The sequence below is a fragment of the Balearica regulorum genome, chromosome 1 (assembly GCF_011004875.1).
Source record: "Balearica regulorum gibbericeps isolate bBalReg1 chromosome 1, bBalReg1.pri, whole genome shotgun sequence".
In the NCBI taxonomy this organism is placed as follows: Eukaryota; Metazoa; Chordata; class Aves; order Gruiformes; family Gruidae; genus Balearica; species Balearica regulorum.
Window position 1 is genome coordinate 16,843,270 of NC_046184.1, and position 27,885 is coordinate 16,871,154.

Genomic DNA, 27,885 nt, shown 5'->3' on the forward strand with positions numbered 1-27,885 from the left:
GCCATGCGTGTGTGCAGAAAGGCGTGTGCAATGAGTGTGCAAGAGGTGCGTGTGGCAAGGGCTGTGTGTGAGGTGTACTACACCAAGTAACAGGTGTGTGTGCGTGGAGAGGCGGGTGTGTGAGGGGGACGTGTGTGTGTGGCGAGGGGAGTATGTCGAGCGGAGTGCGTGCGTGTGTGTGTGTGTGTGTGTGTGTGGAGAGCTGTGCCGTGGGCCGTGTGCCCGTGTGAGGAGAGGCCCGTGAGGCGGGCGCCCTCCCGCCCATCGTGCCCGCGTGGCCGGCGGCGCTGCCCGGGGCGGGGCCTGCTGACGCATTGCGGCTGGAGCGGGCGCGGGGCGGCCGGACCCCGAGGGGCGGGGGGCGCTGCCCGGGGCCTGTCCCTCCGCCCGCCGGTGGGCTGACTGACAGCGCTCCCCGCCCAGGGACTGGAAGGGCCGGAGCGGAGCGGGGCGGGGGGAGGAGGAGGAGGAGCGGCGCGAACCGCCCTGTGCTGCCGCGGCTCCTACCTATTCATTCAGGCAACTAAAATGGCTGGAGAGAGGAGGCGGCGGAGCAGGAGGAGGAGGTGAGGGGGGAGCCGCAGCAGTGCCCCCACGTCCTCCCCGGCGGGCCCCTCCTCGGCCCGGCAGCGCACCCCGCTCCGGCAAGACTCGCAGCCGCCCCTCGCCTGCCCCCTGACACCATGTCGGCCGGCCAGGACGAAAGCTCGGTGCGGGTGGCGGTCAGGTAAGCGGCGGCGCCGCCCCTCCTGCGGGGGCTGGAGGGGGGGCGGGCGGCGGCGGCGGGGAGCGGCCGGCCGTGCCCGCAGCCCCGGGGAGCGGGCCCTCTGCGCGGGGCGGCCGCGGGCGGTGCGCGGGAGCGGGGGTGCGAGCTCCCCACCCGTGGGGAGCGGCATCGTCGCACAGGGACATCTTCTCTGCAGAGAAGATCACCTCGGCTCCTGCTGAGCCTTTATTTCCTTGCAGCAGTTAAAAATAGCCGAGGGAGAGGGGAAAAACACCCCCCAAACCCCTCTCTGAGGTCTTTCTCAGTCATTTCTCTAATTTTCAGCAATGACCCTAAAAATATTCCAACTAATTATAGCCCGGTGCTGCAATGCTTACTCATGGAAGTGAAGCAGTCCCTAGGCTGTACCGATGCCCTTTGCATCACGGAGCTTTGCGAGAGTGGATCCTGGCAGGCTGATATTTTTAGAAGGATAAAGGCTTTTATTCCACGGAGGCTGTGTCTAGCCTTGCATACCGGGAGGGATGGACCTCCATGAGGCTGCTCACAGTAAATGAGAATAGGTGTATGTAGAAGTCATGATGGGAGTGGAGCTTATATAATTTTAAACCATCAGCTAATTAAAATTACTTTTATCAGAGATAAAAATCTGTTGTTCATCAGTGAACTCTTGGATCTTCTTGGTTTTTTATGTGAAGATATTATTTTATTGTTTGAAGAACTTCCAGATTAGCCCACCATTGCCTTGATTTCCAAAATGTCTTTACATAATTCAAGCATGAGGGGAAAAATATATATAATGTGTGTGTATATAGGTATATGCATGTCAGTATTGGAGCTTTGATTGTGATAATGACGATTTATTTCTTTCCTTTGAAAAAAGTTTCTTTATATTATATGCTGATGCACTTGGAGTATTATGCCGCAAGGCTTTAGGGGAAGGTCTGTATCTACCGGTGGGTCCTTGGAATCACTACACTCGCCACACCTTGGTGGATAATTCAAGGGTTGTGCAGGAAAACAAAGAGGGTGGATCGTTTTTCCTCTGAAGGGTATAGGAATAAGCAATGTAAGTGCATGCTGTTGTTGGTATGTGCGTGTGGGGGGGAGTGGTTCAATAACATTTTCAATAACCAGAGAAACACCGCCCCTGCATGATAACATGGGGTGTATGCTGCAGTTGTTCGTTTAAGTCTACTCACCAGTTGCAGTAGCGTTTTGTATGCAGAGAGATGCTTTTGTGAGTGGTGTTATCTGTTGAAGCATTTTTCACATAAAGTACAGAGAGGTATTATTCCAAAGCATAATTAGGCTGTATTTTTAAAAAGGAAAATATGAGTGAGGTGTGATCCTAAAAATAGGGTGTGTTACTGGTTTACAGACTGCTCTGTCATTTGAAGAAAATATTAAATATGTTCTGAGCCAAAAAAAATAGTGATGTAGAAGTTCATTTACAAAATACAGAGGTTCGTTGCAGCTAGGAATTAAATAAAACCTACTGGTGCAAATATGTTTATAGTTGTAGGTGTGTGACAAATAGATCAGAAATAATATATGGCAAAGAATTTGTAAAAATTAATTAAAATCACCCAGCAGTAGCTCTTGAAAACAAATCCCTTATGTTACAAGGCATATTTATGTAATGTAATTGTCTGACATCTTATGTCTGAGTGCAGTTCACTAGTAAAGAAGAATTGCATCTTTCTTCCTGTCTGTTTTCTTCCTTTTGGAAGACTACTACTTATGTACAAGATTTCTCCCTTTCTGCTTAGCAATCATGAACAAAAGCATGCAACGATTTTTTTTTTTCCCACCAGTACCTCTTTGTAGATGGTTTTCTATTTTTTTTCTGGCTGTGTATTTTGCACAGTCCTATAATTCAACTGGTCTTGCAACTGACAGTGTATCAGTACCATGCTGTACTGTGCATTATAAATATTATGTTCTCTTTCCTTGTTGGTTTTGTTCTTCAGCTCTTTTTGGGAACTAGAGCTTAGTTCAATGATGATCTCTGCTGTTGTGATGAATTAGTCGTTGTTTTTGTGTGTATGATTCCTGAATAAGGCTTGCTCTGCAGCAGGACCAGCTTCTAGCTTGCAACCCCCATGGTAGTAACTGAAGTGAGATCCTGCCAAGGCATATTGCACTGAGCTTACTGCAAAGCTGAATTGGCTTAGACTTTAAACATGGGTTATAGAATAGACATCACTGAAATTGTTTAGCAAATTGTTTTTTCAGAACCTGGTTATCTCACTTAATTGTATACAACAGGATTCAAAAATACCTCATTCTTTCCAATTAGCACCACCTTTAAGCTATCATCTTGTATGCTAATTGCCCCCCATCTTCTTCAGTGTAATAATGGGTTTGTGAACGATGAACTAAATACTCTGGTTTAGTGAAGCATGAAAGCTGAAAATAGTTTGGCAGATAATCCAGTAACTGATGTTAAATTCCCCAATTAACAAAAAAAATTCTTTCTCTATTGTCAGCCACCACTGAAAGATTTCTGGACTTACAATTTTGATGATGGTGTGCAACTTCAACAATGAGTTTTGCTCTCTGTGTGACTGTGTATAGTGTCTGTTTTCAGATGAAATCAGAGGGATAGTTATCTAATCAGAGGGATAGTTATCTAATCAGATGGCTGGCTTTTGTTTCAACTGTGAAAAACTACCATTTTTGTAAATCTGAAATTGGCATCTTGGTTTTGTAAATATCTTTACAGTATATGAAAACTAACTTTTGCTGAGAGGGCTATGCAACAGTATAAACATCGTAGTACATGTTTCTGGAAGTGAGACCATAAAAATTATATAGGTTATAGTTCCTAATTCTAGTGTGTCTTGCCACTTTAGTGGTGTCCACAGCCAAAATACAGTGTGTAGGCTTCCTGCATGCCGGGCAGATGAAGTTCTCGCCTAAGACTGAGATCCTCAATAGCCAGTGGTCTGTGTCAGTATTGCATTTTAGTGAGTCATTGTACGAGCTATCCAGGGACTGGATGGGGTCACTGCAGTCTGCTCATAACCATTAGGTCGAAGTTACATTACTTTTACCAACCAGACCTGAGCTGTGGCATAAGAATCGAAATAGCTCCAACTGGAGAGGTAACAATTAGTGCCTATTCTCACTCCATGTGGCTGGGAGCTGTGGAGTTAGGACATCCTAGCAGTGATGATCTAAGAAGATAGGAAAGTTTGACTTAGGTTCTCGGCATTTTTGGACACATGCTAAACAAGGAACTCTTGGAGAGCAATAATGTTTGGATAGAGCTCACCAGAAGGCTTGTATGGAGGACTACTATCTGATAAAGGATGGATGTCTGTTATTTGGATCCTGTTGTGGAAAAGACATAACAATGTAGAATATTGAAGTAAACATCTATCTTCTAGTCCTCTAAAGGAGGAAGGTGGCCTTGATTCACTCTGAGTCAGTGGAGGCCCCAGACATATAGATGATAAGCTTCAGTGTTGATTTGCAATACTGCCTTTTAAGATGCTGTATGAAAACAGAAGAGGAAATAATTAAGAACAAAGTGAAAAGATGAATAGCTGTGGAAGCTGACCAGTAGTCTGGAAAAAATGGTTATTCAAATACGCTTGGGTGACACCTCAGGTGGAGTGGATGATAATAGGATGTGAAATGACAGCTAGTGAAGCTAAAGGAAATAGGGCTTTGGCATTGGGCATGTTGCCATTGTGAAAGATGGAGCCCAGTTAAAACTGTGTTAATGGGCAGGACACAAAGAACTAGAGGAGAGAGGAGTTAAGGGATGGTGTTTTATAATCAGATACATTTAACATCAGTAAGTAGTAAAGAGCAGAGTTGTTCAAGTTTCCACTTTTCATCATCCTTGGTATGTTTGTGGATATGTGCCCTCTTCCCTACTTGGGCAAGAGTACCTCACTGCTACTGCTTCAGCCTCTGTGATTGGCATCTGCTCTGTGTTTCACGCCTCAAGCAAAGAAGGAGAGTGTTGCTACCTTCCTCCTCACGTGTGTAGAATGGCTGTGGGATCTGGCCACCCAGCTCTTCCCTGAAGCATCTAAAAAGCTTCCTTAGTGTACCCACCCTGGGTGTCTACAATATGTTGTGACAGCAAAGGTGAAATGTTGATGTTTGCCAAGTATGGAAATTACGTTTCGCAGACATAATGAATCTATCAGGAAACTTTTTTAATAACAGTGGGAGTAATAAGTGTAGCTGATGCATTCAAATCACCTAACTTCTATTTCTAGTATTCTAACAGGGAGATGAAGTACTCTAGAAAAACATGTTGATTACTAATTCCATTTAGGAACAGAGATTTTTGCAACTAATGAAGCTGCTTGTGACATGAAATCAGGATACAGTGTTAACTTTTGATAAGGCAAATGGGATATGCTCATCCCTTGTAACCTTAGCCTTCCACTGCAAAGGTTTATTATGGGAACACTGAATTTCTTCTTTTTGTACCTCCAGTTCTTGAACTATGTGACCAGTTGGACCTCTCCCACTTTTTCTCCTTTGCTAGTTTCTGTGTGTTTTGTCTCCTCATACAGAATCTGCTGTTTGTTTGTTGTTATGCCTTTCTCTACCTTTACATCTTTTGCATTCTGCTTTTTCAGCCTCTTTTTCTAATAGCCTTTATGCTGAAGTTGTTCTCTGGGCTAGATCCAGCTACTGTTAAATGCATTAGGAAGGAGCCTGTCTTTTTTGATAGGCGTGTTTTGAATCACTTTGGCTGTTGAAATTGATTTTCTTTCTTGGGCTGCTGTTCTGCAAACAGTTACAGTTGTGTTTAAGCTTCCTTCCATGAATAGATCCTCAAATGTCAGATGAATGGCCATGTATGCTGTACTATATATCATAAGCTCTGGAGGGCAGAGGTACTCATTTCATGCTTTCCATACAGTGCTGAGCATTCTCATAAATCATTCTGTAACTAGATAAGCAACAGCAATAGATCACAGCACTAGCCATTGGCTCCTTAAAATGAACCAAAGTTTTCCTTTCAGTAGACAATAGTTATTACCCATCCATGTGGAGCTGTAATCATGTGAAGCTGTAAAAGGGTGGAGGTATTTTTTGGGAAAATGTCTCCAAGTAACTGTACTAATGAAGTTCAGCAGTCTATCAGTATGCAAGTATGCCCCACCAAAGAAAAAAAAAAAAAAAAAATTGTTCAACAGTATTAAATAGTAATTTTTTTCAGGTGTTGGCAAATACCTCTTTTGGAGAGAGAGTCTGTTAATGGAAAGCTACAAAAGAGATCTTGGTTTTTGGAAAGCTCATGTTGCATCTCTTTTGTTCATTTTGATGTTTCTCTTTGCTCCCTGACTTAAACAAACATTCCCTTGTCTTTTACTGAAACTTTACTCTTCCCCAACCATATGTTTTGCATTTTAGCTGGAAAAAAAAGACACGACACCATCTGCTGCTGAATTAATTCAGGTTTCATCATATCTGACTTGATCATCCGTAACTGATATTGCTTGGGGCACGCTGAAATCTGTGATCTTGCTTTCTAGGAAATAAACTTCCCTTTCCACAACTCATGTGATGTAAACACAAACTCATTCTTTGATGGAGGGGAAAGAAACCCTAGTCGGACATTTCCCTTGATGTCATGTATGCCTTCCCAAAAAGATGGATATGTCTTGAATTTAGGAAGAAGACAAAGCAGAGAGTGGTGTGTGTGAGTGGTCTGTTCATGCTTGTGGATGAATTATATTTTTAAGTTGACATTTCACAATGTTTGTAGAAGACTTGGGAGTTTACTTTGGTGGCTAACTTGATGGATTTTCAAAGCAATTTCCACTTAATGCTGTTTTCTTTACTACTTATGCTCTATGGAGAGTTAGGATTTATATCCTTGGCCTAGACATTCCTTTATTACTGAACTCCAGGCTTCATATTTTCAGTTTTTCTGTGTGACTTCTGTAAATTCTTCTGTAGTAGCTGAATGGCCCTTGTGCTTGGGATCAAGGGAGCCTTGCTCCCTCCCTCTGCTTTCCCTTTATTTGCTTCAAGCGTTTTATAGATTGCCCTTGCTGCCCACTCAGAGATGGCTGCTGGAATTCTTGCTTTCATGTTCTGTTGCCTGATTACTGCTGGGGAAAAAAGCCATGTTAGGTGTATTTTTTTTGTCTGTTGAAGGAACAGCTTCAGTATCCTGTTGTATCTGCGGCTGCTGGAGCAGAGAATTTTTTGTTATGCTAATATTATTCCTATGTAAAATACTTGCAAGAAGTTAAAAGTATCATTTGGACTAGGAACAAGAAAGTTTAATTAGAAATCAAACCAGATCTGAACAAGTCCAGCAAGAGTAACTACGTGAGCTGTGCCTTTTTCTTGTGCTTTCTCTTCTCTGAAATTGTTTTAAATCTTGGTTCATTTTCTTCCTGTCTTTCCTCCTCTTTTGTAGTTCTCCATGTTTATTTCCACATTTCCCTGGTGAAACTTTTCTGGAATAAATGTGTCTGCTCCAGTGTGACTAAAGGAAGAAATGCAGCCTTTTTTTTTTTTTTTCTTTTCCCTTCCCCTCCAAACATGTTCTCTTGTTTGATGTGTTTACCATAGCAACAAGATGCAAATGGAGAACAGTGAAAGGATTTTAAGGTCAGCGTCACAGTGAGTTTGATGCATAGAGAACGTCTATTCAATATATATTTTAAAATGTTAAAAACTGCTGATTCAGAGCTAACCATTGATGAACATGAAATATTTCTTGGATAGACTCTGTATGGAAATAAGGAGTGAGGAGGGGTACCATCTGGTCCTTTATTTTTGTTGGTATCCTCAACAGATTTAGTAAAGTCAGCCACTGCTGGCATAATTAATTTTTGTGTAAAGAACATTTTTTTTTAATCAACTGACAAATGCTTGCAGTATGGAACAATGTCCCCTTTCAGCATCTTTAGGTCTTTAAGTCTACCTGACAAGCCTGTTTACTGTGGAGTTGCAACACAGAAAGCTGAGAGCAACAAAACCCTAGTAAAAGTTTGACGTTATTTTCTACTACACACAGCAATTTATATGCATTCAAATTGAAAAGTGCATTTCCATTGTTGAATTTGTGGTTATTGTCATTATTTAAGCTTGTGTATTTTTTCATTATTTTCACTGACTATTTTGTTCCCTCCCATTTCTAACCATGTTAGTTGTCTTCTGCTTAATACTGCTAAAGGGGGCATCTTAAGCTGAAAAGCTATGTAGCTGTGGAGTATTAATGTCAGTCAAGAGAGTATATTGAGGTATGTGACTTGTCAGCAATGTTGATTAAAAGGTTGTGCAACTCATCAGTAATAGTTTAAAACATAAAAGAAAGAGTATTCTCTAGAAATATGTTGCAAGGAATGAAATAGTCTTGCATAATTCTGGGGTCACTAGCAAGCCTGCTAAGGAAAGTTCCATGTACAGTATAACTATTAGTACTGTATAGAATGTAGGAACCCAGCTAAGACACTTTCTTTAAAGCATTTGGTACCATGTTGCCTGTGAGACTGCATCTTCTTGGAATAAAGTGATAAGAAGTTAGACTGCCTTAAGTAATTTCTTCACTTTCAATATTTTGAGTAAACTATATAAACAGACATCTAATTACTTTTATTTTTCAAAGCCAGTAAGTCTTAACATTCATTTAGTATGGATGTTTCTTTACTGTGGGGTTAATTGGGAGATGAGTCCTGAGATCTTTTGTGTCGCTCTGAGTAGCTCCTTATTCCAAGATCTTGGAGTTGCTAATATCTCAGTCAATAGTATTGATTAAATATATTTGCCAACTGCCTTTGTCTCAGTTTGTGCGAGGGACAGAATCTCTATGTTCTCATCTCCACCCTTACAAGGATATCACAGAATCCTAGAATGGGTTGGGTTGGAAGGAACCTCAAAGACCATCTAGTTCCAACCCCCCTGCAGTGAGCAGGGACACCCTCCACTAGACCAGGTTGCCCAAAGCCCCATCCAACTTGGCCTTGAACACTTCCAGGGAGGGGGCATCCACAGCTTCTCTGGGCAACCTGTTCCATCACCCTCACAGTAAAGAATTTCCTCCTAACAGCTAATCCAAATCTACCTTCTTTCAGTTTAGAGCCATTACCCCTTGTCCTATTACTACATGCCCTGGTAAACAGTACCTCTCCAGCTTTTGAGAGGGCTATGAGTGTAGGTAGTGAGTCTTTTGTCTTTTTTTTAATATTGTCTTCCTGCTCCACTAGCGCTTTGTTTACTGACATCTCAGAATTATGTCACAAGCTCCTCAGGCCAAAGATGTAGCTTCAAAGTGATATAAATAATACATGATGTAGTATCATGAGAAAAGCAACTGCTACTAAAACACCCAAGTTAGTCATTACCTACTATGAAAAGTGTTACAATTAAAAATTCTGTTTTGCTAAAGCATGTATATGGCTTTGTTCCCCCCTCCATTTGTTTCTGTGTGAAGAGAAAAAAAATTAACCCTGTACCAGACACTTTGATCTGTAGGAAATAGCTGACTAATCTTTTTTTTACCTGCTAAGCAAACCGTGCATTGTTTCAGTTTTCACTCTGCATAAGTTGTCCAGGTAAGGTTTATTTCATTCCCTGGTCTCAAATGCATTCTTTTTGAAGTTTGATCTTTAATTTTAAGTACACATGAAATCATTAATTTTAGGCTCTGGCTCTGTAAAGTGATGCCTTTGAATGTTGTGGTGTGTGTGTGGGTTTATTTATTTTTATTTTTATTTAAGAAGTCTTATCTACACACATGACTTTGCAGACTAGGGATATTGATGCCATCTAAATATGTCCTGTATTTTCTTTTTCTAGTTACAATTATATCATGCATGTAAATAACTGGTATATTTGGGAAAGGTTGATTTGTTTTATGAGCAAACTGAAATACATTAAAGACCATAAAAATATTTTCATGTTGGGTTAGGGGGGAGTAAATATCGGAATATATATTTTCTAGGCATGATAGAAAAGAGAGGAATTCCACTTTTAACAGTGTTTGAAGAGGTAGTAGATCAGAGAGAAGGCCACCTGTTCAATCTGTATCAGTTAGAGTGCAGCTTACGCTTCTGTCTAATCAGTCAGCCCATCACTCAGGAACAATAAAATTACCATTTTGATCTTCACTGGCAGAACTTTGAGTTCAGCAAAAGTGGGTTGGTGTTCAGTGAGCTCTAAAAATGAGATCTGAGATAGGGCTGAACTGGTATTGACAGGTAAGCTATTTGACATTTAAACATCAGTATAATTAAATGTGTTTTCTTTTTGTACTCCCAAAAGCTTCAGACTTTAGTGTGGTGGGTGTTTGTGGGATTTTTTTGGTTTTATTTTGTGCATGTCTGTTGTTTCGTTTTCTTTTTTTTTTCTTCCCCACACAGTCCCTGAAGGGATCTATGTTGGCTGGTCACCTAGACAACCCACTAAAACATCACTGTAGATATATTTAATTATCATTGTTAGCAAAGCTTTTGGGGGGCAGATGGACTTTTTATTGCTGTCTAAATGTCAACAAGTAAAGCCTTGGTAGGCCCGAAAGAGGAAGAAACACTGTACAGCTGAGAGCTTCAGATGAAAGTTCTTTGTTTTGTGCTTGCAGCCCTGAAAGCAGGGTTGGCCCATGCCAGGCCAACACTTCTGTCGATTTTTAACTCTTGTGACTGCTGAATGCTGAGATATTTCTTTGGGAAGAGGGGACATAAAGTGGTGTTGGCCTATATCTTGGATGATAGTTGCCTGAAAATAAATGGCCAGTGCGTGCTCTGCTGCTCCTGTAGGCGAGAATTCAAGTGACGATGAATAATGTGTAAAAATTAAGCATGAAACAGCAGTATCGTATGGTGGCAAAAGAAGAAAACTAGTGTACATAGAAATTGGAGTTTCTGTGTTAAGGTGCAAAGTAATCCATACACTTTGCTAATGTCTTGGCTAGTGTTTGGTTTTGGGTGCTGCAGTTCAAGAAAAATGTGGACTAATGGGAGAATTGAAAAGAGAAGGGAAATGACTGTTTACATAGAAAACGTGACCGGTTCCATAGTGCTTGATATGAGGAGTGAAGATTGCTAAGAGACACATCTTGAAATACCTGGAGCCCAATACAAAGTAGAAGAGAATTTTTCTTTGTGTTCAAGGTGAAGTGAATAAAAACTAATAGGTTTAAATTATGGTAAGAAAAGTAAAAGATAGGAAGAAAGCATTTTTCTATTGTAAGGATGGATGTCCTGGAACAATTTATCTGTGGAGCTATGGAATTTGCCATATAGGAGACTTTTAAAAACAGTTCAAGCTGATCACTGCTGGGAGCATTTTGGACATAGCTGATCCTAATTTTGTGCAGAAAGATAAAGTGGGTGAATAAACTCAATGACCTTTCCAGCTCTTTTCCATCCCAATTGTCTGAATTCTGTGAAGCTGCATATTGAGCACCAGGACTTTAATTCAGCACAGCTGAATGATCCCATTCAGATGTCAGAATATGTTTACAGAGGTGTGACAATGTCCACATGAATAATAAATTAGCCTTACAGATTTGGAAGGGTAAGCTTAGACTAAGTCAAGTTTAAAGGGACCTCAGAAGGTTATCTGATCCAACCTCCCACTCAGAGCAGGATCAAAACTAAATTCAAGCCAGGTTGCTTAGGGCTCTGTAAAGTTAGGTCTTGGAAAAACCTCCAAGGATGAAGATTGCGCAGTCTCTCTGGGTAACCAATCCTTAACTGTCCTCATGGGGAAATTTTTTTTCCTTATGCCACATTGGGAAGTCTCTTGCTTTAGTTTATGATCACTGCTGCTTGTCCTCTTCATGTGAACCTCAGTAAGGAGCTTGGCTCTGTCATCTTGGTAGTCTTTTGTATTGGAAGAGGGTAGGCAAGGTCTAAAAGTCAGGAAGATATTGAAGAGCTCTGTGCCTGTGATCTGTTGGAAAGGATGAGATATGGGGGACAGCTTCAGCAAAAGGTGTGCAGCCTCTTTTCCAGATGAGTTCTGAATATGATGGAGCAGATTCTTGGAGGACTGACAGTCATCTAGTGGTGCTGGTGATAGGGTTGCTATTAGGAGGTAACGTGCTGTAAGCATACACAGCATGAAGTACTGGAGACTTGTTTGTTTACATGGTTTCTATATTATTTCTGTTCTAAAGCCTATTCCTTCCCCTCATCCAACCCTCCCCTACCTGTTTTGAAGACTATTTCATGGTAGATGTGATGTTGCTATGAAGGCATTTGGAGTGTGATTCAGTGATGGGTAACAATCCGCTTTCCTCTTCTCCCAGCAGGAATATGTGGCAGTCACCTTCTGCCTGCATTTCCTCTGCCACAGTTTAAGCTCACTTATTCTTTTGGCCAAGCTGACTAACAAGAATAATTTACCTCCATCACTGTTAAACGTTTCTTTGCTTTACACATGTTTGTGCTGTCCTTAGCCATCTCGTAGAATAATTGTGTCTGTTTCCCTGTGTTCCCCCTGTGACAGTTCATGTTTCACTCTTTCGGTTCTTCTGGCTTGTTCAAACAATATCTTCTGTAAGTCAGAAAGAAATGCAGACAATAGTCAGTGGTTTATCACATGAGGCGTGTGATAATCTTGTGAATACAACCCAAAGCATCAGTTACTTGGAACAGTTTCTGATGACTCTTTGGAAATTACTTATTATTTGTGCATTATCAGTTTTTGTCTCGTCTATGAAAAATGGATTTTTAAATTTTACTTCTTTGGGTTTGTGTGTTCATATAAAGTGTGTGGAGCACTGGGCAAAGTTAACATTCAGCTTGGTTTGTATTATTGGATGTCTGCCTAGTGTCTGTGTAGGAGTTGTCCGGTTGAAGTTCAATCTGTTTAAAACAGAGGAATGTATTGGTAGACTGAGGAAAGTGCTACAAAGCTCATGATATCTGCATCTCTTGAGGATATATGCTTTTGATTTCTCAGATTGCAGCTAGGAAATGCTACTGACTTTCAAATTTTATCAGATATGTTCAGGATATTTGACAAATTTTAGTCTAGCCAGATTACTGCCTTTTTTTTTTAATATGTGTATTCTGTAATTTACAAGTGCATTTTATCATCTTAAGATGAAACTTCTTTTGGCCAAGCCTATACATCTAACTAATAGGGCAGAATGCTTGTAATGTACTGCACTGTTTTAGTGAAATTTGTTCTCCTGTGTTGCTGCCTCCTTGGTGTAGAGGGCGATGGTCACTCCAGCACAGCAATGTGTGTGAGAGGTCCTCTCCTTTGTTTACAAGTTACGTGAATTGGCATTGTGTTACTTTTCCAGCCTGATAATAAAAAATAAACTGTAGGATCCTGACTGTTAACCCACTTTCTGTTCAAAATAGCAACAGTGCTACAATTTGAATTTAGTGTGTTTAATACATTACATGTGTTAGTGATAGTAACTGTATTTCAAATACTAAATTTGTAAACCTGGTTTTTCTTGAGTCAATCTTGCTGTTTTCTGTAGGGTTTTTGGTTTGTTTCTTCCTTACCAGCTAATAATGCATTGGTCATTTATTTGTCTTGCATTTCTGCAAGATCTGCCTCCAGCTTCTGAATGTCAGATCCTTCAGAATTGCTCTGGGGGTGGCATTCAAATATTTAAAACCAATCAGTTTAAGGCATGATTTTAAGTTATGTTGTAACCCAGGGTTTCAGGTATTAATGCATTCAACATATGGTAAGACTTTTTCCCTCTGAGTCACTTTACAAGTAAAGTGCAATATAGAAATTAGATTGTTGAGGCTTATTTTTTCTTATCTGTTTGTCCTTTGAGGCTGAAAGCTCCATTTCTGGACATCTTAAAAGTAGATGAGGGAAACACCAGAAGGAAAAGTGCTAGGTTAAAACAAAGACATGAATATATTAATATGTGAGCACTAGTGTTGGTCGATATAAAGTGATACAAGATGGATAGCTGAGAAGGTATTGCTGGGAGAAATAGCTGGAAGAGATTTTTGTGCTTAAGGGGTCTGTGTCTCTGCTGCAGCTGTTACCAGTAGTGGGAATTCTCTGGGTATACTCCTACCTGTTGAGGTGGGTGATGCTGCACACCCTATATATGCCAGTGTCCCCACTTGTGAGCAAATGCCTGGTTAGGGGACACTGGTTGTCTCACTTTCAAAGTAGGAAATACTTAAGTAATCTGTGTGACTTATTTTAGGGTTTTTTATTCAGTACAGGGCTAAGTGTTGGACATCTGCTGCTGTTTATAGGGTCGGATCTGGTGTTGGAGTATCAATGACCCCATCTTCTGAGTATTGAAAGTACTGTTGCGTAGTGATCTAGGTACAATTGGAGCACAAAGGTAAGGGATATCTTCAATTACTTTGGAAATAGCTGAAAAATTTTCTTCACAAAGGAAACGGCCTTTCAAAGCTATCCTTTTCTCCTCCCCACCCCAGCTAGGTAGGAATCACAGGAGGGTGTAGAGCTAAGGACTTTCCAGTTTTATTGTGAATTGTGAAGGGCTCAAGGACAGCCAGAGCTTTTTTCCTTTCTTCTAATCCACAAATCTTTCTGGATATCCTTATTATGTGCCATTACATACTGCTTGAGAGTGATGCAAAAATCACGGGAGAGCTACAGATTGCAGAAGGACCTCTCTTATATGGGTGTATTTATTTTTTTTTTTTAAAAAAAGGAAAACCAATTTTTTTTTGGGGGGGGCAGATTTTTCTCACTTGTTTGAGTCCTCGTCTGGTTTGTTTACTTTAAATTGCTAGCTAAGGTAGGTGACAAAGGACTTCATATATCAGATTTTTTTGTTTTAAAAAAAAACAACCCATGGTTCCAGCAAGACTTGCTAGAGGTACTGAAGCTAGCAGTTCCTGCTGTGACAGCAGGTTTTAGGTGCAGTGTCACTGCTGCTGAGTCTGTGTTGCTCCATTTCTGCTGCCTTTGCAAGACCCCTCTGCCAACACTGCTGCTGTAGATCAGAGGTCAACAACCGAAACGTGCTGCTTTGCAATGGCTGCCTGGGAACACAGGACTGAAGTCTCATTTCTCTGAACTGAAAACTGTGATACCCCCAGATTAGGAGGATGTTGATAGGTACTATAGAAAAGACATGAGATTGTGTACATTTTTGATCCATTCTGATGCTGATAAGATTATCTGACATATTGTGTAACACCAGTCAACTGGATTTGATTGAGAATCCAATTATGTGTTTAGTTAAAAATGTGATTGTATCTGAAGTGCAGCCAGTTCTGACCTCAAACTACAAGAGGCAGGGAAATCCTCTCCTTTCATTAGTTCCAGGTAATCCTGCTCCTTGTCCTGAATCTGTCGCTCACTTATAATTTCAGTTTGTCTTGTTCCCATTCTTCAGACACTGGTTCTTAATTCAGTGGTTTAGAAATGGATAACTCTGGTAAGTATAGTTGGGAAATAAGCTATTTGTAATTTCCTATGGGCTCTGCTAATTATTCATGTGATGAGGCTTACATAAAGGCTGCATTGCAGTTGCACTTCATTTGATGACAGAGTTCTCTATTTCTGTGTCAACAAAATTCAAGTGATAAGGCATGGACAAGCAAAGTCTATAGTTGAAACCAGGGAGAAAACAAATTTTTCAGGGAAGATCTTAAGGTGGTACTACCTGCTTAACTGTCATATTTCTTCTAAAAATAAAAAACAAACCCTGACAATATTTTATTAAAAAAATTTAAAAATTAAGAACTGAAAGACCCTTCATTGCTATCATTGTTCCTTGCTTTAGCATTTCTCCAGATTCAGTGGTGAAATCAATTAAATCGTACAATTAAAGTTTTGTGTAGCACGAGTTAGCAAAACACTAAAACTTAAAACAGCACAGATATTTTACAATTTCAGTGTCAAAGCTAAAGAGAAAAAGCAGGCTGTTGTGGAAGAATAAGTGCATGTTTTAGAGAAAACTGGAAATTCTAGAAAAAATAAGTAGTATTGTTCTACTAAGACCCTTTTAAGACCTTGCTTAATACTTCTGGACAATTTGTGTAGAACACCAGATAGCTTAAGAAGTTTTGTCTAAATATTCAACTTTTCTTTCTAAATAGCTGTTACCATAGCATATGCTGGAATGAGAGCCTTCTACCTATTCTCCCCATCCCCCAAACATTGTTCGTAGTGCTGAAGAAAATTATTTTAAGTGGAAACAAGGTTGGCCGAAACAGTAGAGCTTTGTTATTGCTGTATATTTTTTTTCCTTTTTCTTTTTTTTATTTTTGAGCTGTACTGTGAAAGCAGTGGTAGGATGTGGCTGAAGCTGAGGCTGGCAATGGAGTAAGAGTCATGTGCATGTATGGGGTGGGAAGCAGCTGCCTGATTCATAGCATTTGGCGATGCAGAGGTTGCAGCTTGTGTTAACATCCAGTCTTCTGACTTCTTGGTGCTGGTGAGGAAACAGTTTGAAAAAGCTTTAAAGTTATGGATTATTATGTGGATATATCTATCTGTAGCTTTTAATAAATGTATGACCATTTATGAAAGCCTTAGCGTAAGACCCTCCCTGGCCTTTAGGCACTCTCAGTATGCCATTAGCGCATTATTTAGTTCTCAATTTCCCAGCAAAGTTTCTTGTTAGCTTAAGTATCGATCCTGGAAAACCTTGTGTGTACCTCCCTTCCTGCACTGTGTCTCATTTAAGCCAAAGGATCTCTTACCTTGTATGATGTTAAGTGCTGAGAGGAATGAAGTATTTGGTCACAAGTTTTGTGGCAAGGACCATAGCCATCGCGGTTTTGCTGTAGTCCTGATATGTAAACAGTTACTGTAAACTTAAATTTCTAGTGCGACTTGAAACAGCTTATTTTATACAAGAATACTTGTTTTAAAAGCATCTGTGCTACCTCCAGTGCATGAGGGACTATGAAGGCTCATGCAGACAAATGACAAGTGATTTGCATTGATGATTTCTGACAGCAGCTGGGAAATGCCTGATTTGAAGTATTATGTGCCAAGAAGAGCTGATTTAATTCAGTCAAGACAAAGAAATGGTTTTGACCCTGAAGAAGCTCATCAGGACAGACTTTTCTTCCTGTCCCCAAGGAGCTGCAGCCGAGTGTTCAGCAGACAGAAATGATCCCAAGATCAGGTGTTGCTGCTTTGTGTGTGCTGGAGCTGAGGGAGACTGGCAGAGCAGTGCCCAGGCTAGCAGCTGCCCACGGAAGAGGAAGATTCTTCCAGAAATGGAGGCAGAGCCTCCTATGATTGTAATGTAAAATTGAGACACCTGTTTTTAATTTCTGTGAGTTACCGTGCTGCATGATTTATCTCTGTCTTTTTTTTTTTTTAAGTGACCTTGCATTAATAGTTTTGGAGTTCTGGCTGGATTTGTAATCTAATCAGGGAACCTGAGCCCTAATGAAAAATTAAGCCTACAGCTAGAACATGAAGCAGAAAGTACTTAGCCTCACTGTTATGTCAGCATAGATATTAGTTGTTTAAAGCAGATATGAGTAGCAAGGAAGTAGCTAGTTCTTTCTAGAATTTATTCACAGTGTGTATGTCATGAGTTAACCGTGTAGTTGACTTGTGAACCTGCCAGTTTACATTATGGTGCATTACCAGGGTGAGCTTATTTTGTGGACATGCTCTGTTCTGGAGCTAAAATTTTGCTGAAATGGTATGACCAGTATTATTTTTATTAGTGCTAATTCCAAACTGTAGGCTTGCTAGTACAGTGAGGTCTACTTGCTAGTAACAATTAAACAACGAGAATAACTGCATTTCCACATTGATTTCCACATTGAATTTCTTCAGCCTAGCCAACAAGAACTTTCTACCTGCCTGGAGCAGAAGCTCAACTGTTAGAAAATCACACAGCCTTTTCTATTTTCTGTGTTATCACAGGTCAAGAATATGAAATTAGCCTTTCCCGATGAGGTAGCAGAGCACGCTCTTCCACTTCCTTTTAGGTTAAAATCTCCAGTGATATGTTGGATAACACAGTAAGTTATTTGTATAGTTTTAACTCTTAATGGAGAACCAGTAAAGTAATATTGAAGCATCGCATCTGTAACTTTAGTAGATGGTAAGCAGTCGATGATCAGTCAATCATTTTTTAAATGTTTTCTTTGACTTAAGCCAATCTCTGATATGTTTCTCCATCTTTACATAGAGGATGCTCTTCTCTACTGGCAGTGGGGAAATTTAGTACCCATTGCCACTAGGCAATGTGGAAGAAGCCATAGTGGCTGCAGCTTTTTTGCCCAGTGTAGATATTTGTTTGATTTGGGCAAATATATACAGTTGAAATATTCCAGTTATTTGTATATTTAGTAAAATATTTAGAACTTGTTTCTGGTTTATCAGCCAGAAAGTTATTTTCCATAGAATCATAGAATGGTTTGGGTTGGAAGGGACCTTAAAGATCATCTAGTTCCAACCCCCCTGCTGTGGGCAGGGACACCCTCCACTAGACCACGTTGCCCAAAGCCCCATCCAACCTGGTCTTAAACACTTCCAGGGATGGGGCCTCCGCGACCTCTCTGGGCAACCTGTTCCAGTACCTCACCACTCTAACAGTAAAGAATTTCTTTCTAGCATCTAGTCAAAATCGACCCTCCTTCAGCTTAAACCCATTACCCCTTGTCCTGTCACTACAGTCCCTCATAAACAGTCCCTCACCATCTTTCCTGTAGGCCCCTTCAGGTACTGAAAGGCTGCAACTAGATCTCCCTGGAGCCACCTTTTCTCCAGGCTGAACAACCCCAACTCTCTCAGCCTGTCCTCATAGGAGAGGTGCTCCAGCCCTCTGATCAGCTTCGTGGCCCTCCTGGACTCTCCAACAGCTCCATGTCTCTCCTGTACTGGGGCCCCAGAGCTGGACGCAGTACTCCAGGTGGGGTCTCACCAGAGTGGAGTAGAGGGGCAGGATCACCTCCCTCGACCTGCTGGTCACACTTCTTTTGATGCAGCCCAGGACACAGTTGGCTTTGTGGGCTGCAAGTGCACACTGCCGGCTCATGTTGAGCTTCTCATCAATCAATACCCCCAAGTCCTTCTCCTCGGGGCTGCTTTTGATCCATTCCCCGCCCAGCCTGTAGTTGTGCTTGGGATTGTGCCGACCCACGTGCAGGACCTTGCCCTTGGCCTTGTTGAACTTCATGCGATTTGCATGGACCTACCTCTCCAGCTTGTCAAGGTCCCTCTGGATGGCATCCCTTCCCTCCAGTGTGTCGACCACACCACACAGCTTGGTGTCATCGTCAAACTTGCTGAGGATGCACTCGATCCCACACTCCATGTCGCCGACAAAGATGTTGAACAGTGCCGGTCCCAGTACCGACCCCTGAGGGATGCCACTCGTCACTGTTCTCCACTTGGACATTGAGCCATTGACCACAACCCTTTGAGTGCGGCCATCCAGTCAATTCCTTATCCACTGAGTGGTCCATCCATCAAATCCATGTCTCTCCAATTTAGAGACAAGGATGTCGTGCGGGACAGTATCAAATGCCTTGCACAAGTCCAGGTAGATGACGTCAGTTGCTCTTCCCTTGTATACCAATGCTGTAACCCCATCACGCTGGTTTCTTGTCTTTCTTCAGGGTAATACATCTGAGTGTATGCTGCAGGTGGTTTCTTCTATGGGAAGTGAAGGTGTATAAATGAAGAGAACTGGATTTGTCTATGCGATGCTACTACCCTGCACTTTTGTAGTCCCATGTATATATTGGTCGATAGCCGGCTGAATATGAGCCAGCAGTGTGCCCAGGTGGCCCAGAAGGCCAACAGCATCCTGGCTTGTATCAGCCATAGTGTGGCCAGCAGGACTAGGGCAGTGATTGTCCCCCTGTACTCGGCCCTGGTGAGGCCACACCTCGAGTGCTGTGTTTAGTTTTGGGCCCCTCACTCCAAGAAAGACACTGAGGTGCTGGAGCATGTCCAGAGAAGGGCAACGCAGCTGGTGAAGGGTCTGGAGCACAAGTCTGATGAGGAGTGGCTGAGGGATCTGGGGTTGTTTAGCCTGGAGAAAAGGAGGCTGAGGGGAGACCTTATCGCTCCCTACAGCTACCTGAAAGGAGGTTGTAGCCAGGTGGCTGTTGGTCTCTTCTCCCAAGTAACAAGCGATAGGACAAGAGGAAATGGCCTCAAGTTGTGCCCAGGGAGGTTTAGTTTGGGTATTAGGAAAAATTTCTTCACTGACAGGGTTGTCAAGCACAGGAACAGGCTGCCCAGGGAAGTGGTGGAGTCACCATCCCTGGAGGTATTTAAAAGACGTGTAGGGACATGGTTTAGTGGTGGACTTGGCAGTGCTAGGTTAATGGTTGGACTTGATGATCTTAAAGGTCTTTTCCAACCAAAACGATTCTATGACTATTGTCTCATAAGTCCTTCTGCATTACTTCCCTCAGACTGGATAAAAGGCTGAGGATGTGCAATGCTGGCAGCTCAGCCCTTGATGCAGGTGTTGCTGCAGCAGAGAGTACTCTTCCTGCCTTGGGATGTGAATTTGTGTGCGGAAACTCGCTTTCCTGTGAAGTTCCAGATTCCAGCAGGTTTCTTGCACAAATGATGTTGAGCAAGGCCCTGATAGTCTTTATAGCAGTACCAACTGCAAACTTGTTTCCCTGGTCAGCTGTGACCAGTCCCTTTATTTTGACTTCTCTTGTTATTTAAGCTCCAATTATTTCAGCTTTCCATGGGTATTTCCATATAAATGCTAAATGGTTTATCATTAACAAAAATATTTCTTTTTTTTTTCTCCCTGTCCCCTCTCCACCACATCTGAAAATCAGCCTGCAGTTAGCAGACCAAAAGAGTATGGCCTGTAGATAATCCAAGTTTTGCACCTGGTTGAAACTTCATGCGGAGTGTTGTTAGAAACAGTACCAAGAGACTTGCAAACATCTCAACTGTTGGGGAAGATGGGAAAACAGAGGAGAGGTGGGAGAGTTTAGGGACTGTCAATTTATGTTTCCTTGCAACAAAAGAGCATCCAGCATCATACTGAACAATGTTTGGAGCATGACTCAGTGTGGAAAATGCTACCTACTGAATTTCTGGCATAGTTTCCTGAATTACGCTGACTTTTAATTAACTTTTTAGAGGCTTTATTTAAAAGCATTATCTGAAGCCAACAAAGAGCAGTGAGGTGGTCAAGTCTTCACAGGGCAGCTGAATACGGTGTCACTGCATAGGAACAGAAGGATGGAAAAATTAATCTTTAATTTTTTGATGCTTTTGCTGCTAATGTGAATGTTTTTGCAGACTTGCAAATAGGATGAATAGACATGTAGGAAAAAATTAAAATTGGGGATTGACATTCAGACATGTAAAAATGTGTAGCTGAACCAGAAAGACTGAAGAAGGTGGATAATATTGTTCCTTTCTGTTTTGCACATATTAAAACAGACAGTTCTAAATAAAGCAAGTGTGTTATTTTCCCTTACTGCACAGTTGGGATTTACCAGCTTAGAGTTTTCAGTCACTGCTTGAACAGTCTACCTTCTGTTTTGAAACAGAGCAACTTCTGTTCATTAGAAACAGTCAACAATAAATACGAAGAAATTTTCTCCAGTTTGCTTTGGAACTTGGTGGATCGGGTGTTATGGATACAACACTCTTTTAAAAAAAAATTTTTTTTTTTTTTACAAGGAGTGGCAGGAAAGTCGTACAGTGTTTTTTGTTCCAAGAATGTTGTACTGAAAATTAACAGAGTGAAGGCAGTATTCAGAGCAGATTATTGAAACACTGGTTTTAGTTGTTTTGTCCCGTTGTAAAGTGTGTGGTTGTTATTTTAGTAGCATTAGCTAAGCAGTTGTTTCAGTAATGATTAATGACAACTTGTAATTTTCTTTTAACCGACCTGGTCCTCCTTTTCTTTTGTTGTTGTATTTAACTGTAATTACTTGGGAAGTGGCTTATAGCTTTAGCTATAATAAGTATGTTGGTAACTTTATGTTTGTTTTGAGTTGGTGAAATACAATTCTTGGACCTGTGGCTCATAAATGTAAAGCAACCAACTGCCCTAGTCTCGAGAATATATAACTGGGGAGATAAATTCTCTGTATGGAGGTGAAAGAAATGGAAACAGTTTTCAGAGGTACAGTAGTCTTGGCATGAACATGTAGTGATTTCTGGACTATTGCTCTAGGGGCTGGGAGAGTAAGTGTATTTGTGTGTTTGTGAAAAGGAAAGGGAAATCTGTGTAAAGGAGGTAATAATTAAGAGTCGTCCTTTGCTGCAGACATAGGAAAACTTTTTAATTTTGTTGAAAAATAATAATTACCTCTTTTTAAAAACTAGGCTATTTTGAAGTAGTAGTGGACTTCTAGAATAGATATACATTTAACTGTTATGAGGAAGAAATTGGATGAAGCCTAGTGTTGTCGTAACTGACAGTTTTTTGGTCATCTGGATAATCTTGCATTACATCAGTTTTTCTCTCATATTAAAAAAATTATTTTCTTATAGTGAATAAACATTACTTTGCTTATTTCTGAATATACTTGTGGTACTTATTCTTGATTTTCCTGAAGGTGCTGTTAACTTGGAATGTGAGGAAGCTCTTAAAAATATTTCACTTATGGTCTTGGTGTGTTAGGCAGATTGGGCCCTGGCTTACAAGAGGTACCTGAATTACCCCCAAATCTCTGAACTCTAAACGTCACATTTAGGTTTGCAGGTGCTCAGACTGTGGGTGTTTTTTGGTGGGTTTTTTAATATCCTTCCTCTTTTTTTCCCCCCGTACACCTAAATTATTGTTATTCTGTAGCTTGGTAAAGCAGCAGTGACTACAGTATTTTTGACAGTACTGTTTATCTCAGCTGAATTCTTGCATTCAAAACTTCATGAAACAAAGTGTCTCTCAAATACTGGCAGCACTTGTTATCATGACTCATTACTGGGCTGCTGGGCTCTGCAGTCTTCAACAAGCTTTCCTTATACTCTTTTTATTAAGTTTTTTCATCTGAAGTTACATACAATGACATTTGTTTAGCAGATTTAATCTGTTAAGCATTCAGTCATACAGCAGAAAGGTGCTATAGAAAGTACATTCCTTTACCTGATACTGCCCTAATTACATAATTAATACCAGGCTCTGGTAAGCTTTACCAGTGGCGTGACTCAGCCACTCCTTACAGTTACACGCTCCAGAGCAGGAATGATGAGAACTGCTAACTTACCTGTTAAAGGTAAATTTTGCTGGAAAAAGTAACTGCAATTTGCAAAAGAAATATAGGGTGCTATGTTTGTTCTTTTGTAGATACAATTACTTTCGGCATGAATCCTTATCCACAGAAAGATACACTTGATTGCCTAACTGGCCTCTTTGTATCCATGAGCGCAGTAGTTGTAGACAGTTGAAAGACCTTGCTTTCCCCTTTCTTTTTGGATTTCACCTATACCTTCTTTAAGCTGTGTGACCATTGGGTGATATTACCATAAATTTTTCATAATAGTAATCTTTACTAGTCTTCGGTATTGTCAGTGCTAGGGATTGATGTGAAACAACACCAGCGAAGTGAAGATGGTGTTTCATACTTATATGCGTGAGCTTATGAGTCATAAAAGCTAACATATATTTTTTTTTTTTCAGTAGAAACCTTAAACTTACAAGAAGCAAGTGCACTCATGTGAGAGGGACAGATCCAACATGCAGTTTAAGGCAGTCCTTCTGTGGTTGGTTTGGGTTTTGGGTATTGAGCTTGGTACACAAATATATCCAGGGCACAGCCATCAAATTGCAGGCTTCTAGCTGGTTGAACCCTCTGGGAAACTACATTGAGCAGTCATCCAAGCCCAGAGCCACAGATGGCTCAGCTTCTTTGTGGTAAATTTTTGGGTTACGTATTTGCCTTGTTCCTGCATTTCCTACGTTGGCTCTGAAGGCATTTCTTTTATTTCTGACAGGCCTTTTGGAGATGTTAGGTTTCCCAGACCTGCCTTTTATGCCTGAACCAGGTATTTGGGATGTCTCTGCTGTTGTACTAGCTGTAGGGTGATGTCCAGAAGTGCGGTGTAAGCAGGCTAACAAACTGAAAGTATACATAGGGTTTTCTAAAAGACTAGAAGCCACTGCTCAAAACCTGAAATGAGCTAGCACCTTCTGGTGCAAATTTTGCTCCTTTTTTAAAAGGTGAAAAAGATTTCTATGAATTTTATTTTCAGGGTTAATCCTTACAGGGGGAGTAGCCTGTGACTGACTTGAATATTTCAGGGTATGTCCACACTAGTAGTACAGCTGAGCACTATGTTCCACTGTGCTGTAATAGCAGAGATACTTATGCTTCTTACTCTCTAAAATTACTTGTTCCTGCTCTCTGGAGAGGAGAGGCAGCCTCTCCAGGCTAGGGAGCTACGTGAAGATCTGGTGTCTGTAGTCCCTTTCAGCACTGGAGTATGTTTGATCCATCATTGCTGGGTGTCTATTCTGCAATTTTTATTGCATGATACAGATGTGCCTGCATTCCTGTGTGGTATGAAATTAATTTTGAAGTTTAGTTTTAGGAAAGACTAACTCCTTGTTTCACTTATGGTAATAAACCATAGATACTTCAGGTCTTAATTCATAAATTAAACTTTGCTGCAGTTGCTTAGATCTCATTTATCTCTAAGATATTGTAGTATTCTCTTCTAGTTTTCTGAGAGCGGTGAGACATATAACACTAGATGTTCACAAAAAACAAGGCAAGTAGCATAGTAGAACAATTTTTAAAAAATGTGTTTGCCTTAGAAATGTTGTTTCCAGTATCAGTTTAGTTCTAATCAAATTGCACTTGGATTTGGAGGTGTTCCAGTTCTGTGCTTGGCAGGCACGTGGAAGCTTATGGTAGTGCTGCTTTTCCATCGCAGCTGTCCTTGTCTTGAGCTAGAAATAATCAAGGCCTGTACAAATTCTGCAGTACAGTCTCCCCTTCTGTCTCAAAAGTCAAATTGTTCCCGAAAGCTGTGGATTTCTTTGCTCACTAGACAGTAAATTAGTCCAGGAGAAATCATGAGGAGGTTTGGATGAAAGCATTCATTCATGTTATAAGGAAAGATGCCGGAGATCTGCTAGATGATCTGGATGGTCTTTTACCCTTCCGCGGGAGGTGGACATGGGGAAGGGAGCCTGTGGGGCAGTAGGAGGTCTGCATGAGGGCAGGCTCGGATTTTCCCCTCCCTGTGTCGTCTTTTCTTGGCAAAAGCACGGGACTGTGCCTGTCAGTGTGAGGATGCCATCTGCATTGCATAGCCTGCTAGGCTGTTACAGAATTGCACAAGAATTAATCTGAAATCATACTGTTAAACTGTTTTCTGGCTAGCTGTAGCGGCTGCCTAGAGATGCAGCTATTGTACGGTGTGTTGGGAACCAAGCAAAAGCAGCAGCCTGTGAAACTGCCTCAGCCTGGCACTGCGAATGTAATCCTCAGCACGAACAGTTAATGGGTAGATGGGCTGATCAGACTCAAGCTGCTGAAAAGGGTAATTGTTTTATGACATTAAATTGGTGTTTTTTTAAAAAAAAAGTAGCTGAAGAGGTAGAGGTTGAGCGTAGAGAGGGAGAACTGGACAAATCTAGTTACAGCAGTGGTAGATTTCCTCCACTTAATTTAATTCCAGTTTTCCATTTGCTGCCTTCTCATTATGTGCAAATTGGAAGTGACAGTCTGCGGCACTGAAACAAAGTATTCTGCATGTGTATTTTTGAATAGGACTTGGGTTTGTTTGCAGTGAAGTAAGTTAGCTATTGAAAATGTAATATCTCAGAGCCCATTTGGTAATTTAGTGGCTGATTTTGCTGGATGTTTGAAGCTAAGAGCTTAATGGTCGTGTTTGATGGCTACACATGGATCGAAGGGATGCTGATACCTCTTTATCAATATCTTAATGGGACTTCTGAGTAAAATCTGGACCATATAGATCCTGTTCTAGCTTCTGTCACAGTCCTTAATTTTTTTTTATGTCCAAGAGCTATCCAGGAAGTTTTATGCTCCAGTGTTGCCAAACTTGCATGAAGATAGCTACTTGACATGCCTGAGTTTCCTGGTGTCTAAAGGCGAGCATCGGTACACGTGCAAAACATCTGCCCCACTTGTGCTTGCCTAGGGGGCTGGTGTAAATTTAGGCTGAGTAACATCTGGGCTCTGCCTAATTTCTGTGGGCTCTGAGCATGCACAACACCTGCTGGCAGCACTGAGCTCAGTCTAGACCATGGCAGCCATGGCAACTTTAGAGAAACATTGATGGGAGCGGTGCCCAAATCTTACATAAGAGTGATTGAGTTACAGTCACAGCGAGCTACTGCTTGTGGCCCCGGCTGGGGGCTGGCGTGTGCCCGTGCCTCCCGCAGGAGAAGCAGGTTCACAGGGTGGGAGCTGACCTGCGGTGGGGGCAAAGACTTGGCGATGTCCTGGGTGGCCAACTGCCACAGCTTGGCTGCTGAGCAGCGTCTCCTGTAATTGCTATGACATGCAGTTACAGACATGCAAGTTCTTTTTACATCTTAATACCAGTATGTGTAATACCAGTGACTGATATCATTAATATGAAATTGTACCATTAACTGATAGCACTGAATATTAATGATTAAGGCATCCAGAAATGGATTTAGTCTTTCTGCTGAAGTGGCCTGTTACAAAGATACCCTGAATTTGTCTTGCACTTTGTTTGCTTTTGTTTATAAGAATGGCTTTTATTTCATTATTCATTGAGTTGTTAAAGTACTTTATGAAGGCTTGTTTCTTCTGCCATTGTAGGTACCTGAAACAAATGGATTTCACCCTGAAGGTCAAATACGTACTGCTAGTACAATGTATTTATGGCTTGCTTGGAGACAACTGTCTGGCATTTAAAAAGAAAAGCAGGAGACAAATGACCTGGACTTTACCTGGAGTTTACTGTAACAGCTAGCGGGTTGTTTCGTTGCTAACCTTCTGGAGAGATTGCTATATGGTATTATTTGTAGGCACTGAGTTTGAATTTAGTTTGTAATTTGGCTCATTCTGAAGTGGAGTTAAAAAAAAATAAAATTGTTGTGATATTTCTTCAGAAGGAGTTGGGCTGGAAGGTGGGGTATTAGGATATGTGTGTATGTATGTATATCTATCTATATTCTTATATATTCCTGATATATCCTTATGTATATTCATCTATATTTAAATCACTGGTACAATTTTCCGTCCTTAGAAATAAACTAAAACACGATGCTTTTCAAAGGGATATTATGATATCTAGTTTAAACAGGAATTAATTCTGGGAAGTCTGATGTCTTGCATAACACAGGGTATTGACCTGATGATTGCTGTAGTCCCTGAACTGTATTATTTGAGTCTGTTCCAGCCAACAATATTTTTAGCAGAGACACTGTGCACTTATGCTACTGAGAATTAGTTCCAGTACAATACAGAGCACTACTGTGCCACCACTGGCTATTTTAGCCCTTCCTAATTAGACAGCTTGTCCCAGTGTGCTGGGGCAGAATAGATTTAGGGGATTAAGTTTCGTGTGTGTGGCCTGGAGGCTCTGCAAAGTACACGTAAACAAGAGTTGGGTGTGTTTCTGCTTTGGAGAGGAGGAGATGGAAGGATGCAAGGCAAAATGCTGTTTGGGAAGCTGCCACATCTAAGGAGATGTGATTGGAAATAGGTAGAAAACACCTGATTGTATACAATTAAGAGAGTAGCCTGAAAAACAGGTGAGATGGGGCCATGTAGAAGACAAAATGAGTGAAGTCAGACTGGTCCTGGAGAAAAATCCCAGTGGCAGACTGCCAGGCTGGGAACTGGGCAAGGAGAGATGACCAAAATGAACTCTTTCACATTTTAAATCGTGGGCCCTGCCTGCTTTGCTGACAGAAGTGACCACATTAAGACATGAGAGTGGAAAAGGTTTGTCTGTAAGCAGAAGGCAAAATCACTTTCCCAAATGATGTGTAGGGTGGAGGAGGAGGAGATGTTCTTATAGCCAGTGCTGGAGCAGAGTCTGACTTGCATGAGGACTGTTACTTGCTGGAACACGCATTCATTGTGAATAGTAAGACTGAGAGCGCCATGAGATTCAGGTAATCCACTCACGCTGTTCATAAGTGGGCAGAAATCAAGTTGAAGGTGAGACATTTGTTGCTTCCTCATTAAGATCACCACATTAGCTTGGTGCTAAGCTTATCAAGAGGACTGTATAGATTTCAGAGCATGAAGTATCCATTGAGCAGACCTTTGGTTGGATGATGATGATCTCTTGTCTGCACATCCTTTTTGGGGAAGATAACTTTC

At 41.2% G+C, this 27,885-nt stretch overlaps 1 protein-coding gene across 7 annotated transcripts in view; it reads left to right on the plus strand.

Moving 5' to 3' along the window:
- Window positions 1–316: 316 nt before the first annotated feature.
- KIF21A (kinesin family member 21A) overlaps window positions 317–27,885 on the plus strand; it is a 93,036-nt gene continuing 65,467 nt past the window's right edge. For 4 of the 7 annotated variants that reach the window (XM_075742095.1, XM_075742102.1, XM_075742112.1 and 1 more), the window contains exon 1: window positions 318–727. In XM_075742095.1, the coding sequence (XP_075598210.1) occupies window positions 684–727 (44 nt within the window). In that variant the 5' untranslated portion in view covers window positions 318–683. Of the gene's footprint in view, window positions 728–27,885 lie in introns of all 7 variants that reach the window. The other 3 variants (XM_075742121.1, XM_075742075.1, XM_075742085.1) reach the window with 1 other exon arrangement.